The 13,570-nt window shown below is 42.9% G+C and overlaps 1 protein-coding gene across 2 annotated transcripts; it reads right to left on the bottom strand.

Moving 5' to 3' along the window:
- Positions 1-4,804: 4,804 nt before the first annotated feature.
- CBY3 (chibby family member 3) lies at positions 4,805-8,215 on the bottom strand. Of its 2 annotated transcripts, none has more exons than XM_060238319.1 (2): positions 7,998-8,215; positions 4,805-5,422 (listed from the first exon to the last, which is right to left on the bottom strand). In XM_060238319.1, the coding sequence occupies exon 2, from the start codon at positions 5,386-5,388 to the stop codon at positions 4,903-4,905; it is 486 nt and encodes a 161-aa protein (XP_060094302.1). In that variant the 5' UTR covers positions 5,389-5,422; positions 7,998-8,215; the 3' UTR covers positions 4,805-4,902. The 2 variants fall into 2 exon arrangements, with proteins under 2 accessions (XP_060094302.1, XP_060094303.1); XM_060238320.1 differs by having other exon boundaries at positions 7,953-8,145.
- Positions 8,216-13,570: the final 5,355 nt, after the last annotated feature.

Genomic DNA, 13,570 nt, shown 5'->3' with positions numbered 1-13,570 from the left:
CCCTTTTAAAGTACCAGGATGGTTGTATTTTCCAAGACAGAATATGGAAGGAAGGGGCCTAATAGGTATGACTGTTAGAACTGCCATCTTCAACTTAACCTACTAGGAAGTAAATTCTATTCGAGTTGCAAATCCAGCCTGATTCCGGAAATGAAGAACACCCCCCTCATCTGCTAGAAAGGTTAAAAGAATCTTTCCATATGTAGGGGTTGTTGTTTTATTTTTTTTTTAAAGAGAGTAACAGTCATGTACAGATCCAGATGTTTAGTCTTGAGACAGCACTACTTTTCAGGTTTCCAGTATTCCCCCCTCTACCCCCAACATATCAATTGCCCTTGTTACCATAAGTCATGTCACTGGTGGCAAGGGACAAATATCTCTCCCCCGTGCCCCTATACTATTTTGTAAACTTTTAAAAAATAAGTGCTTTGGGGTAAAGTATAGCGCTCAAGAGAGTCTTGAAGAGTATGGTATTTATAGTGATCACCAGTAAGGGTTTCTTCCCCCACACATACCCACAAAAAAATACCTTATCCTCTCTACAAGTTATTTATTAGCTGAGCAGTTCCTCAAGAAAATTGCTATTTTGGAAGGTGGACTCTGTGACATTGTACCCCACTGAGTTCCCTGTCCTCCCCAGGCACCATCCCGAAATCTCAGTGTCCCAACCTGGATGTGGAAAACCTACTCCTCCACCCCCTGCCAGTGGCCAGGGGAGACCTGGCAACCACACTGACAGGAAATTTTCTCATGGAAAAGTTCCTGGTTTCAACTGCAGCATGAAATGGTCCTGCTGAGAAAAAGCTTCCTGCTTGCTTGTGTTTAAAGTGGAAACTGCCCCTCCCCGCAAAAAAATCAGCTAATGCAACATATCTCATACTTTAGCAACCCAGAGACCACCATTTTCATTCGGAATTTTTACAGACCCCTCCAAATCCTCCCTCCCATCCATCCTCAATGGCATGCCATCAGGGCCAGCCCTAGACTGTCTGGCACCCTAGGCAAGGTTGGCACACACACCCCCCAGCACTGATAATGTCACTGAATCACATAGGGGTACCCAATTCAGCGCACCCAGAAGGCCAACACCCTAGGCTATCACCTAGTTTGCCTAGTGGCAGGGCCAACCCTGCATTCCATGTGCCTGACAGTCCCCTTTCAAAGAACATAACAAGCCATGCACAGCCCATGTCCTCTAATATTTGTAAAGCTACTGTTCCTTGCTCATTCTTTCTCCATAAATGGCACTGAATAGAGCATTAAATCCAGGAAAAGGAAAGGAAAGATCCCCTGTGCAAGCACCAGTCGTTTCCGACTCTGGGGTGACATTGCTCTGACGACGTTTTCACGGCAGACTTTTTACGGGGTGGTTTGCCTGAGCCTGAATTTTTAACCACAAAAGTATTTCACTTTTACATCTTTCTCTAATTTGCACCATTAAATCTATGGTGCAAATTAGAGAAAGATGTAAAAGTGAAATACGTTTGTGGTTGCAAAATTCAGGCTCAGGTCTCTACATTTAGCCATGTTGAATCTTTTTGGAGAATTATCTTTTTTTTATTTTAATTTATATCCCACCTCCCAGCAAGTGGGCTTAGGGCAGGTCACAACAATAGAGAAACAATATATTTAATTTTTGACAGGCTTTTACAAATGGATAAGGGATCATTTTTATCTATATAACACAGCAACAACAAACCACCCTACCTATGAAGACAATTACATAATTCAAAATGAAGTTTATTTTTCTGGTATTGTTGACCATAGTTCTATATTTGAGGTACTAGTAGTATTAAATTCAGCACAGAAAACTTTTACTCACAAGCATCATATGACAAAGTGTAAGTCAATGGACTTTAGGGGAGATACTTTTTCTTAACAGATTTTTGAAGCATCTTCACATGCCCTTTATTTTAAAAGATTATCTCTAATTGTAAAATTTATAATTTTAAAAAATTATGTTTAAGAAAATTGCAGCTCTGGAAAACACACTTGATTTTTCCTCATAAATATTCCTTCTCCAAAGATCTCCATAGGATACAGTTTTAAGAATTTTTTAAAAAATGTTTGTAATTACACGTTGATTGCAGAAGATAACAAAAGTTATGGATTCTTAGGCAAGGATGTAAATCATTGCTTCATTATATGTACCATTTTGCTTCTTTGGATCCTCAAGTAGAATGTAAATCTGGAAATAAATTATATGAGAGGGAGACAGTTTTAATTTGTTGTGAGGTTTTGGTCCTTGGCTGGGAGTTAAGTGTTTTTATAACCAAACATTTTGTTTGGAGGAGGTATAATCATACTTAATGTCAAGAACAGTAGAGAAGTATTTTAATTATAATCAAATTAACAATAGCTATATATACATATTTTGTGTGAGAGAGAGTGAGAATGCTATAATAACAGAGAGCAGAGCAACATATAGCTGGTGGACAGTGCTTTAGAATGCAAAATGATACAAAGTTAAAATCCAATAGCAAAATAGTGTAATTAACAAATTGAAAGAACATTCGGTCTGGATAGCATTTGCATGGGAGACCAGTAAAAGGTAATAAAAGCTGTCTGTTAATTGCTCTATTGCTAGCAAGTAGGGTTAAACTAAGAATATGTTTTTTTCTTAAAGATATTCTTGTCCACCTAATTTACTTTTTGAAATGTAAATGTACTAAAATGCTTGCTAGTTACATGGAAGAATATTCCACTGGCCATAGTTGGACCTACTCCTGAGTGAACCTGCTCAGGCTCAGGACGGTTACTCTTATTTATTTTTAATGGAAAATGCAAAACATGTTCATCTATTTAAATAAAAGGAATTTGCAGACTGATCCTATGCATTCTTACCAGCAGGTAAGGGCCACTAAGCTTAGTGGCAACATCAGGGAAAGGCCTCAGCCAACCAATCCCTCTGAAGGGCCAGCAACAGGGCATAGAGTCTGTGCCCTGTTGTTGGCCCTCTAGAGCAGGGGTTCTCAAACTTTTTAAATAGGGGGCCAGTTCACTGTCCCTCAGACTGTTGGAGGGCCAGACTGCCGTTACTGTACAAGGCCGCGGGCCGTCAGTTTTCCGTCTTCTGCATCTCTTTCCCTTCCCCACACCACACACCCCGGCCTGGGAACTCACCTCACCTCGGTATCGCCTCACACTCTGTCTCCGCCGCCTCAGCCCAGTGCCGGAAGTGTGCGTTGCTAACGCAAGTTTAGGTCGAACGTCACTTCCGGTCTGATTTTGCCATAACCCGGCGGGCCGCATAAACGTCCTCAGCGGGCCGCAGTTTGAGGACCCCTGCTCTAGAGGGATCGGTTGGCAACTGTGTGAGACAGAATGCTGGATTAGATGGACCACTGGTCAGATCCAGCAAGGCTCTTCTTATGTTCTTAGCAGGACTTACTCCCAACCTGTAGGGCTGCAAGTTTAAAAGTACTTAATTTGGGCTAAACCATCCCCACTATTTTCCTCAGAAACAAATCACTTTCAGAGTTACAGTCAAAAATAAACTGATTTTTAAGACATCTTTTCCTGAATACAATGCCACTTCCTCCTTATTCATTGTTATCTGCAAGTTTAAAAACACTTTCCTGGAACAATGCTCCACTCAATAAAATGGAATTTACTTGCTTAGATTGCTGCCTTTGAAGCAAATTAGTTAGGAAGCTATATAGTGAAGAAAATATAAAACAGTTTCAAAGGAAAAAAGTACCAGTTTCAGCAACTAGTTGGCTGGAAGTGCATCAGAAAATATCCCTTATTGGGGCAACCTTTTAATGGTATTTTTTAAACTTATTTTTATGCTGCAGTGAGACGTCCTTCTATTCACTTCTAGACTTTGAGTAATTATACCTTTTCAAAAAGGAACTAGAATGCCTATGAAAACAGCTGCAGATGATCCAATAACAACTGCTGCTTATCTGAAGTAGGGAAGAAACAGGAGTTTTAGTGCAGTGTCAGCTGCAGATAAGTTTAAAGTAGCAAAACACTTTTTTTTCCAAGTTGGCACATTTCCAACAAAATGTTGCATAACCTCAAACATTATTGGGCAAGCAGAAGCAATGGTCACAAACAGCTGAGTGGGAGGGAGACCTTTTCGTAGATTGTAGTAAAAAGGCTGAGGTGTAGATTAGTGTTTCCTGATTAATCTTAATTTGGGTTTATATCTATTTTTAAATCTCCATCTGCAGCCTCAGCTTCCAAAGGAAAAAGCCTCCAAAGCCAGTTCATCAGCTATCTCTGCTTGCATTTGAATGGACAACATATCATAGTTAGAAACCAGAAGACATTCTTGCACAGTTCGTAATCACTGACACTCCTGCCCTTCTGTCCAAGTGCTACTGTGGCTAATAGCAAAAGCTGTTGAGAGTTCCAGAACTTACTGCTCTTACCCAGGGCTGTCTTTGTAGAAAAAGTCCAGCAGTAACTCATTTGCATATTAGGCCACACCTCTGGTGCCAAGCGGAACTGAGTTCCTGTGCATTCCTGCTCACAAAAAAAGCCCTGCTGTTACCTGTCTTCTGATGGAGGTGGTTAACCAGGGCAGGGCAGTCATCCAAAGATCAAGTAGTTATTAGACTGATCCTTTTGATTTTGATTACAGTCACTAGATAAAATGTATTTGACAAAAGGAGCTTTGGCTCTCAAAAGCTTATACCCCAAAATTCTCTTTGGTCTCTGTGGTGCTACTGGACTGTTACCTCACTGCCCTACCCTCTGAAACAGATAAAATGCAAAAATAGTCTAGAAGAAATTGAGTGCATGTACTCTAGAAGAAACTGAGTGGAATAATAAGAAAACAAACATGAAACCACTGTAAAATCATCAGTTTCAGAGTTTTATTGTAGGTTTGGACATCATAAGGCAAATGACTGCAAAATGAAGAACTCTTAGATGTCACATCCAAATTATTTTTCAAGACTGAAGCATGAGTACCTTGTTTGTCTTTTTTATCTTAGGGTGCCATGGTATTCTGTCCAGCTTTTTCTCTACTGTATGCAGTCGGGCTGTGGTCTCTGTCAGCATGTCCATCAGCAGCTCAAGCTGTAGCTTCAAATAATTATTTTCCTCCAATAAGGCTTTGTTCTCTTTCTTCAGTCTCTTGTAAGATGATTCCTTGTTAGGAGTAGAAAGTAACTGCAGTGAGGGCATTTGCTGAGGCACACTATCACCCATCTGCCACTCACCATCCTGGAAGACAAACTTTGCTTTGCTCAGCTGAGCACACGGATGCCCATAATCCATTCCCAATTCAGTCTGTCTCATTTTGTAGTCCAGTAAGTAGAAAGTAGATAAAGAGGTAAATTGTCGCAGTGGAGGCCTTCTGGGGTAAAATCTGCGAGAGAAATGATCAGCCCAGTAATCACGAATATCTTGCAGAATGTGAGCAATGGCTTCCATGAGGAACTAGTGATGGAGTATGCCAATAGGAGTCCTACAGGAGAAAGTTATGTGCAATATCACAGAGAAAGGTGATACATTATGTGACTAAGAAATAGAAATCATTCTGCCACTTAATCAAGACAATTGTATCAAATAGCATAACCTGCTAGCTTTCTTTTTGCTTGCCACAGTAATTTGGTGCAGGATATCATGTAGGAAGCATAAAATTATTTTAGAATAACTAGGAGTCAAGGGTTATGTTGTTATGGAAACTCTGCTCTAAATTAGAAATAAAGTTGCCAGAAAGACTTCCAGTTATCCAGCAATTTAACATAGAGATATTTCCCTAAAGACTACCCCCACTCTATCTTGAACACATGAACTGAATGGCCAAATCATGCTCTAGCACTACCACCACTTAGCACACACATAGGATGGGATTACCAAACCACTGCCTGACACCACAATGATCATGGGGGCATACATATACTATACACTTAATTTTGTACTTGTTTAACTGACCTGGTTTTCCCTTAAGAGTCCTGGAAACTGTAAGTGCTGCTACTTCTGCATGTCATAATGACCAGTGGTTGCAGGTTAGTGCACTGGTCCAAAGCTATATCCAAAAGCAAAAGCCATCTAATAACTTTTCTTAAGAGCAAGGAAAATAACACAAAGCAGCATGCAAGCTTTTGAGTTCTGCAAAACATCAGACTGGACTCCTTAAAATGCCTTCTTTTTGACCCAGGTTTATTAGCAATAGAATAATTAACAGGCATTCTCACATTCTGACATGTTACTGTTTTATGGTTTCCCATGCTAATTCAACCCAGATCAAAGGTTTTCTGAATTTGTTAATTTTACTATTCTGCTACTGGTTTTTAACTTTGTAACACTTGGCATTCCAAACCCCACCAGCTATATGTAGTTCTGCTTACTGGACCTCATTCCTCGTCTGAAGAAGTGTGCATGCACACCAAAGCTTACGTTCTGAATAAAACTAAGTTGGTCTTAAAAGTGCAATTGACTCCTATTTTGTTCCAGTACAGTTAGTATGTATCTATTATGACTGCTGTCAATTTTTTTCAAGGGACCTTGTATTCTGTCTAGTGTCAGAGAGACATTTGAGTAACCACCGGCTTTTATGTTTGTAATTAGAGACTGCTGTTATTCTCACCTTGAAGAAGGCTAAAGATGCAACCTGATACCAACTCCACCACCTATTTAGATCTACTGAGCATTCTGCACAGGATGTAGATCATAGCACAGCATCTTTTTGTATGCCACCCCTCCAATTTTGTTGACATCCAGACTGATGAAGAGTTCTGGAAAATCTGAAAGCTCGCACACTGTTTTGTGTTATTGGTTGGTCTTAATGACATGACTGGTTGGTCTTAATGAAAAAGCATTGCATTATTTTTATATAAAAGCCAATGTGTCATTCTCTAGTGGATGTGGAGGAGCAAACACTCCTCCTACCCAGCATGAGTTGGAAGTGTTGCTGAGGGATGTGTAAATGTGTCCCAATGAAGAAGAAAGTGTTGGTGGGACTGGTTCTGGTCTGACTACAATGAGGATAGCGTTTCAAGGCCAAAGCCAGAGGTGGCCAAACTTGCTTACCATAAGAGCCATACTGTATAAATGTCAGATGTTTGAGAGCCGCAAGACATTAACAAATCTTGCACACACACCTTTATTAAAACTCTTCATACTTCCTTTGCACAGAAAGCTAAAAAAAATGTATGCACTTTATGACCATGCTGTAAGGAGAGAGAGAAAGATTTCGCACTCACCCTACACCGCTCTCACATTCATCTTCTCAGTGCAGCAGCCTTCCGATTTCCCACTATCTGCCCCGGGGCTGCAGCAAAGATCGAGTGGCATAGGGTGATTGCGAAATCGGTCAGAGAGAGTTAGGAATAACAATGCCCATTAAACCAGCATAGGAAAAGGTTAAGGATTTTTTTTTTTGCACCAGTGGGAGAAGGAAACACATGTATCATATAAATTACTGACTACCGTTTGCATCATTATGCATCTCTCTTTGACTTGACACCAAAGTCAGTAAATACAGCTTCTACAGAAGCTATGAAACTAAGGGGGAACCCTGTGCAGCCCTCTTTAATTCCATCCATCCTCCCATTGGCCCCCCTGGCTCTTGCGCTCTTTTCCCCCGCTTTAGGACTCCAGGTGATCTCTGTGGTAGAGAAGAGGTTTCAAGTCTGCCTATTTCCCCTTCCTTCCCTGCTTCACTGATGGCAGAAATAGTTGCCTAGTTATGGGTCAGTACTCAGAGGCTGACTGAGGACCCAATGCTAAGCACATTTACTTGAGAGTAAGCCTGCATTAAGTTCCTCCTGGACTTCTGGGGGCCACACAATATGTGTGAAACAGCTGCATATGGCTCCCAAGCTGCAATTTGGCCACCCGTGACCTAGGCTCAAGCAACTAGATCACAGTTTAACAAAAATGCATTGTTTAAGTCGGGGTATCCGCTAAACTAATTTGTGGTCTCTGGCTCTCTTTCCATACCAACAAAAAAGAGGGTTTTCTAACAAAGCACATGCAGGCAAATGATCCACCAGCCACAAAACATTTTCTTCCAGTTCTCTACATGTTCTGCTTACCGAACAGCTCTTTGTGGTAGTCACCTGGCAATGTTCTTTTTTCAGCCAAAACCAGATATCCACTGGCTGGGTTTAGGAGGTGAACCATTTGCCATTTCTGAGTTCACACCCCTCTTGAAATTATACCTGGCAGCATCATGTTGATTGCCTCATGTCATCATGTGGTTTACAGTGACTCATAATTACTTTTCCTGTGTTGGCCAACCAAATTTTTCGATGCAATGGGTCTTTAAATGGACATATTTGTTATTGCCCTGACCTGGCTAACCCAATCTCATCAGATTTTGGAAGCTAACTAGGGTTAATGCTGGCTAGTATTTGGCTGGGAGTAGAACTTTTCTTCTGAAAAGAGGTGTTGGAACACTCAAAAGGAAAATGAAGGAGAAACACATGGGATTCTTTAAAACAACATTATTTCCATGTGCTACAGACTTACTTTACTTTAAAGCCGTTTCCAAATTTTAGTAGGACTGTGAGGAAAAAGAAGAGTGGGTGCTATGCTTCCTCCAGAGGAAGCCTGCTCCACTGAGCCCCACCCCCTCAGTCAGTCTGGCCTGTAGCCAGTGCCGGATTAAACCCTGTGGAGGCCCCTAGGCAGCTGAAATCTTGGGGGCGGCCTCGCAAATTATCTCAAGAGTTGGAGCACCCACCCCGCTGCCTGTGGCCCCCGCTGCAGCCTGCAGGGCAGGCACTGGTGGCTAAAAAGGCAAATGCAGTATTGGGCTGTATTAACAGAAGTATAGTGTCCAGATCATGTGAAGTGATGGTATCGCTTTACTCTGCTCTGGTAAGACCACACCTGGAGTATTGTGTTCAGTTTGGGGCACCACATTTTAAGAAGGATATAGACAAGCTGGAACAGGTCCAGAGGAGGGCAACGAAGATGGTGAGGGGCCTGAAGACCAAGTCCTATAAAGAAAGGTTGAAGGAGCTGGACATGTTTAGCCTGGAGTGGAGGCGACTGAGAGGTGATAGGATCACACTCTTCAAGTCCTTAAAGGGCTGTCATCTAGAGGATGGTGTGGAATTGTTTTCTGTGGCCCCAGAAGGTAGGACCAGAACCAATGGGTCGAAATTAAATCAAAAAAAGTGTCTGGCTCAACATTACAAAGAACTTCCTGACAGAGCAGTTCCTCAGTAGAACAGGCTTCCTCAGGAGGTGGTAGGCTTTCCTTCCTTGAAGGTTTTTAAACAGAAGTTGGATGGCCATTTGACAGCAATCCAGATCCTGTGAATTTAGGGGGAGGTATTTGTGAATTTCCTGCATCGTGCAGGGGGTTGGACTAGATGGCCTGGGAGGTCCCTTCCAACTTTATGACTCTAAGGCTGGTAAGGACTGGCAAAGTTATTTTAAAATTTACCATATGCCACATATATGAGAATATCCTTAAATTTCATTTTGAAGATGAATAGTTAGCACATAGTGACTAACACAACAGAATTCACAATATCTGGCATGCACTGGAAAGTAAGTGTGGATGAGGGAGCATCAACCATTTTGTGACTCTTTAAGTACCCTGATTGCAACAGCAAATAGAAATAACCTTCAACAGATATGTATCCTATTTAAAGGTAAGCATACATATATATTCTATAGCAGGGGTGGGGAACCTTGTTTGTGCCAAGGGCCATATGGATATTTATAACATCATTCATGGGCCATACAAAATTATCAACTTAAAAAACAGTGCTCTGCCGAGGAAGAATGATTCAGGCCTGCAAAATTAATGCAAATAATTGTTTTTCTATTTGAAGTCATGTGGGGAGAGCCTAATCTGGCACACACACACACAGCCTGCCGCCCTAGGAAAATGCATAGGTCCAGCAGGAACTCAGTAGCGTATTAGACCACATCCCCTAATATTGGATATTAGGTCACACATTGGCATATTAGACCAAACCATCTGGGATAATCAAGTGCAAATTGAACTGGTGGTACCTGGCTCCCACCCCGCATCCCTGCCCCCCCCTCCCTTCATGCAGAAACTGCAGCTGCTCCCAGAAGACCTTTAAAGGCACCCACATACCCCAGCAGCAGTCTTTCACAATGACCACCACACAGGTTCTACAGAGAGAGAGAGAGAGAAAGAAAGGGAAATGAAATAGAGGGAATGAAGGTAAACAAAGGAGGGAAGAAAGGGAAAGAAGGAAATAAAGAAATGGGGGGGGGGGAAATGGAAAGAAAGGGAATAAAGGGGAGAAGAAAGGGGAATAAAGGGAAACAAAGAAATGGGGGGAAGAAATGGAAAGAAAGTGAAATAAAGAAATGAGGGGGAAATTTACTGAACTGTGACAGTAACTTTTCCAGGCCCTGCAGCAATTCTGGCTGGCCAGCCAGGCCCCAGGGAGGCTGCTGAACAGTACATCTGGGCCCTGTGATCCCTGCCTGGCCCTGGGGAGGCTGCTGCACAGTGCGGCTGGGTCCCACAATCCTCACTGGCCAGCCAGGCCCCAGGAAGGCTGCCACATGACTTGGTTCGGCCCAGCAATCTCTGAGGGCCGCGCCAAGTGATCTTAAGGGCCATATACGGGCCTCGGGACGAAGGTTCCCCACCCCTGTTCTATAGGAAGGGTGTGCTCTAAAACCACACTAAACATTGGTTCTCATATTGGTATGGGTCACATGTGCCCCATTTCTTGTAAAAGATGCCTCATATTCAGGTGAGAATATTCTGTGTACTACAGGGTACTTTCTATTTGTATTTTAAAACATGTATATCCTATCTTTCCTCCTAAGGCAATCAGTAACGTATTTCTAAAGACATCTTACATAAAACCTGCCAGGTGTCAAAACACAAACACACAAACTTCATTTAAAATGTTCACAGAAACAAAACAATTGTCCTTCTGACGACCAACAGCAATGCGATCTTTATTAGCTCCACAGAGAGCTTATTCCACAGAAGTGGAGCCACTACAGAAAAAGTTCATGAGCATCTGGTTGCCAGCTCTGTCACTCTCAGGGAAGGCAGCACTAACCAATATTGATCTTAGAAGCACACCGATGGCATGTGGATTCACAGAGACTGATGTCTTTCAGACTTTTAACATGGTCTGCTAATGACTATAAAGCAGGGGTGGCCAAACTTGCTTAACATAAAAGCGACATAGGATAAATGTCAGGTGTTTGAGAGGAGGAAGAAGACTGCAGATTTATACCCCACCTTTCTCTCTGAATCAGAGCCTCAGAGCAGCTTACAATCTCCTATATCTTCTCCCCCCACAACAGACACCCTGTGAGGTGGGTGGGGCTGAGAGGGCTCTCCCAGAAGCTGCCCTTTCAAGGACAACCTCTGCCAGAGCTATGGCTAACCCAAGGCCATTCCAGCAGCTGCAAATGGAGGAGTGGGGAATCAAACCCAGTTCTCCCAGATAAGAGTCCGCACACTTAACCACTACACCAAACTGACATGAAAGTCAGGTGTTTGAAAGCTGCAAGACAGGAAGGAAGGAAGGAAGGAAGGAAGGAAGGAAGGAAGGAAGGAAGGAAGGAAGGAAGGAAGGAAGGAAGGAAGGAAGGAAGGAAGGAAGAAAAAGAAAATCCACTATGGAAGGAGGGAACCTTTGAACTAGGTGACAGTCCTCATCTAGGATGCAAAAACAATAGCCACATTATACTTTTTATTAGATTCAACCCAAATGACTCCCAATATTGCTCAAGTTTTCTCCAGTATTCTTCATCAGTGAACCTCAAAAGCTCACATATTTTTGTATCATCTACTTACTTGTTCTATCCCATCTTTCTCCCCAGTAAAGACCCGAAGCAGCTTACATCATTCTTCTCTTCTTCATGTTATCCTTCCAACAATCCTGTTTAGTAGGTTAGTCTGAGAATGTGTGTGTAACAGGGCCAAGCCAAGGTCACCCAGCAAACTTCCATGGCAGAGCGGAGATTTGAACCCAGGCCTCCCAGAACCTAGCCTTAACTCTTAACACTCTTAACCACTAATCCAAACTTGCAGTAAATAAAAATAAATGAAGGAAGGAAGGAAGAATGCACAAATGCAGTGCTTTCAGCTGCCATGGAGAAAATGTCCACTGATGGTGCCAGCCTTCCTGGGAGTAAGTCCCATTGAATAGACCAGAATAGGATTCTGAGTAGACTTGCTTAAGACCCAGAGTCACTGTCAGCTTAACCTACCTTCACAAGTTGTGAAGATAAAAATGAAGAAGGGAAGAACAACGTTGTGAGCCAATTTGAATCCCCACAGGGGAGACAGGGCTCCCCTAAGCTTCCTTTTCACACTGCGAGGGAGCCCTCAGCTGCCAAAGAGAAGGAAGCGGAGGGAGGAGTCTAGGACAGAGAAAGCAGCCGGCTTTTCCTCCCCACAGCACCTGAAAGGAACCTGCTGCTGGTGAGCTTATGAGCCCCTCCATCCACACCATGCCAGGCGCTGGGTTCTAGAGCTCCTCTGACATCTTTCCATCTCTCCCCACCTTTTCAAACAAGTGCCCCATCCACCTCCCCCCCCCCTCACACACGCTCACAGAGCAATGCACGCACAGACAGAAGGAGGCCAGCAGGCGCTGTTGCAGGGGCGGCAAGGAGCTCTGCTCGGCTGGAGGAAGAGGTGCAAGGAACACCCCGGCTATGAAAACTGGGGGGAGCTGGCTTGGAACCCCCAAAGACATGGGGCCCATAGGCAAGTGCCTAGTTTGCCTAATAGTTAATCCAGAGCTTAGCAGAAGGAAACTGCTAATTTCTTTGTGGGCAAGTGACAGCCTGACAACCAAGGATAAATTGCATTTTAGGATTTCCCCTTTAAGAGTTGTTATAAATCAAGGGTTTGAATTGTGATTAAAGATATGGTTTAAAACTCTTACCCCTGGAGTCAGTTTGGAGGCAGGCAAGAGAAGGCACAGAGTCTGACTGAGGGAAATATGAAATTGAATTGTGATTAAAGATATGGTTTAAAACTTTTACCCCTGGAGTCAGTTTGGAGGCAGGCAAGAGAAGGCACAGAGCCTGACTGAGGGAAATATGAAATTGAATTGTGATTAAAGATGTGGTTTAAAACTCTTACCCCTGGAGTCAGTTTGGAGGCAGGCAAGAGAAGGCACAGAGCCTGACTGAGGGAAATATGAAATTGAATTGTGATTAAAGATATGGTTTAAAACTTTTACCCCTGGAGTCAGTTTGGAGGCAGGCAAGAGAAAGCACAGAGCCTGACTGAGGGAAATATGAAATTGAATTGTGATTAAAGATATGGTTTAAAACTCTTACCCCTGGAGTCAGTTTGGAGGCAGGCAAGAGAAGGCACAGAGCCTGACTGAGGGAAACCGCTAATTTCTTTGAGGCCCTGCCCAAGCCAGAGACAGCATCCAGAGCAGCAGGAGCAACAAGCACCATTGAAGAGCATATAGGGAAAAAGCAATTTCTCCTGCTGGCCACCTGGCTGGTGGGGGACTGGAGCTCTCAAAATCAGGGAATCTCCTGCCCCCACCTTGGGACTAGGTAACAAAGTGAGAAACACTTTAGACATGTCACCAACTCCTCAGTTCTTTTTTTGGGTCTTACTTTTGGTGCCTAACAATGAATGATGAAGCAACTGTTTTTTAACATACTTCACTGG

This window comes from Heteronotia binoei, chromosome 5, assembly GCF_032191835.1.
Source record: "Heteronotia binoei isolate CCM8104 ecotype False Entrance Well chromosome 5, APGP_CSIRO_Hbin_v1, whole genome shotgun sequence".
Lineage (NCBI taxonomy): Eukaryota > Metazoa > Chordata > Lepidosauria > Squamata > Gekkonidae > Heteronotia > Heteronotia binoei.
This window is presented reverse-complemented; position numbering and strand designations above follow the sequence as displayed.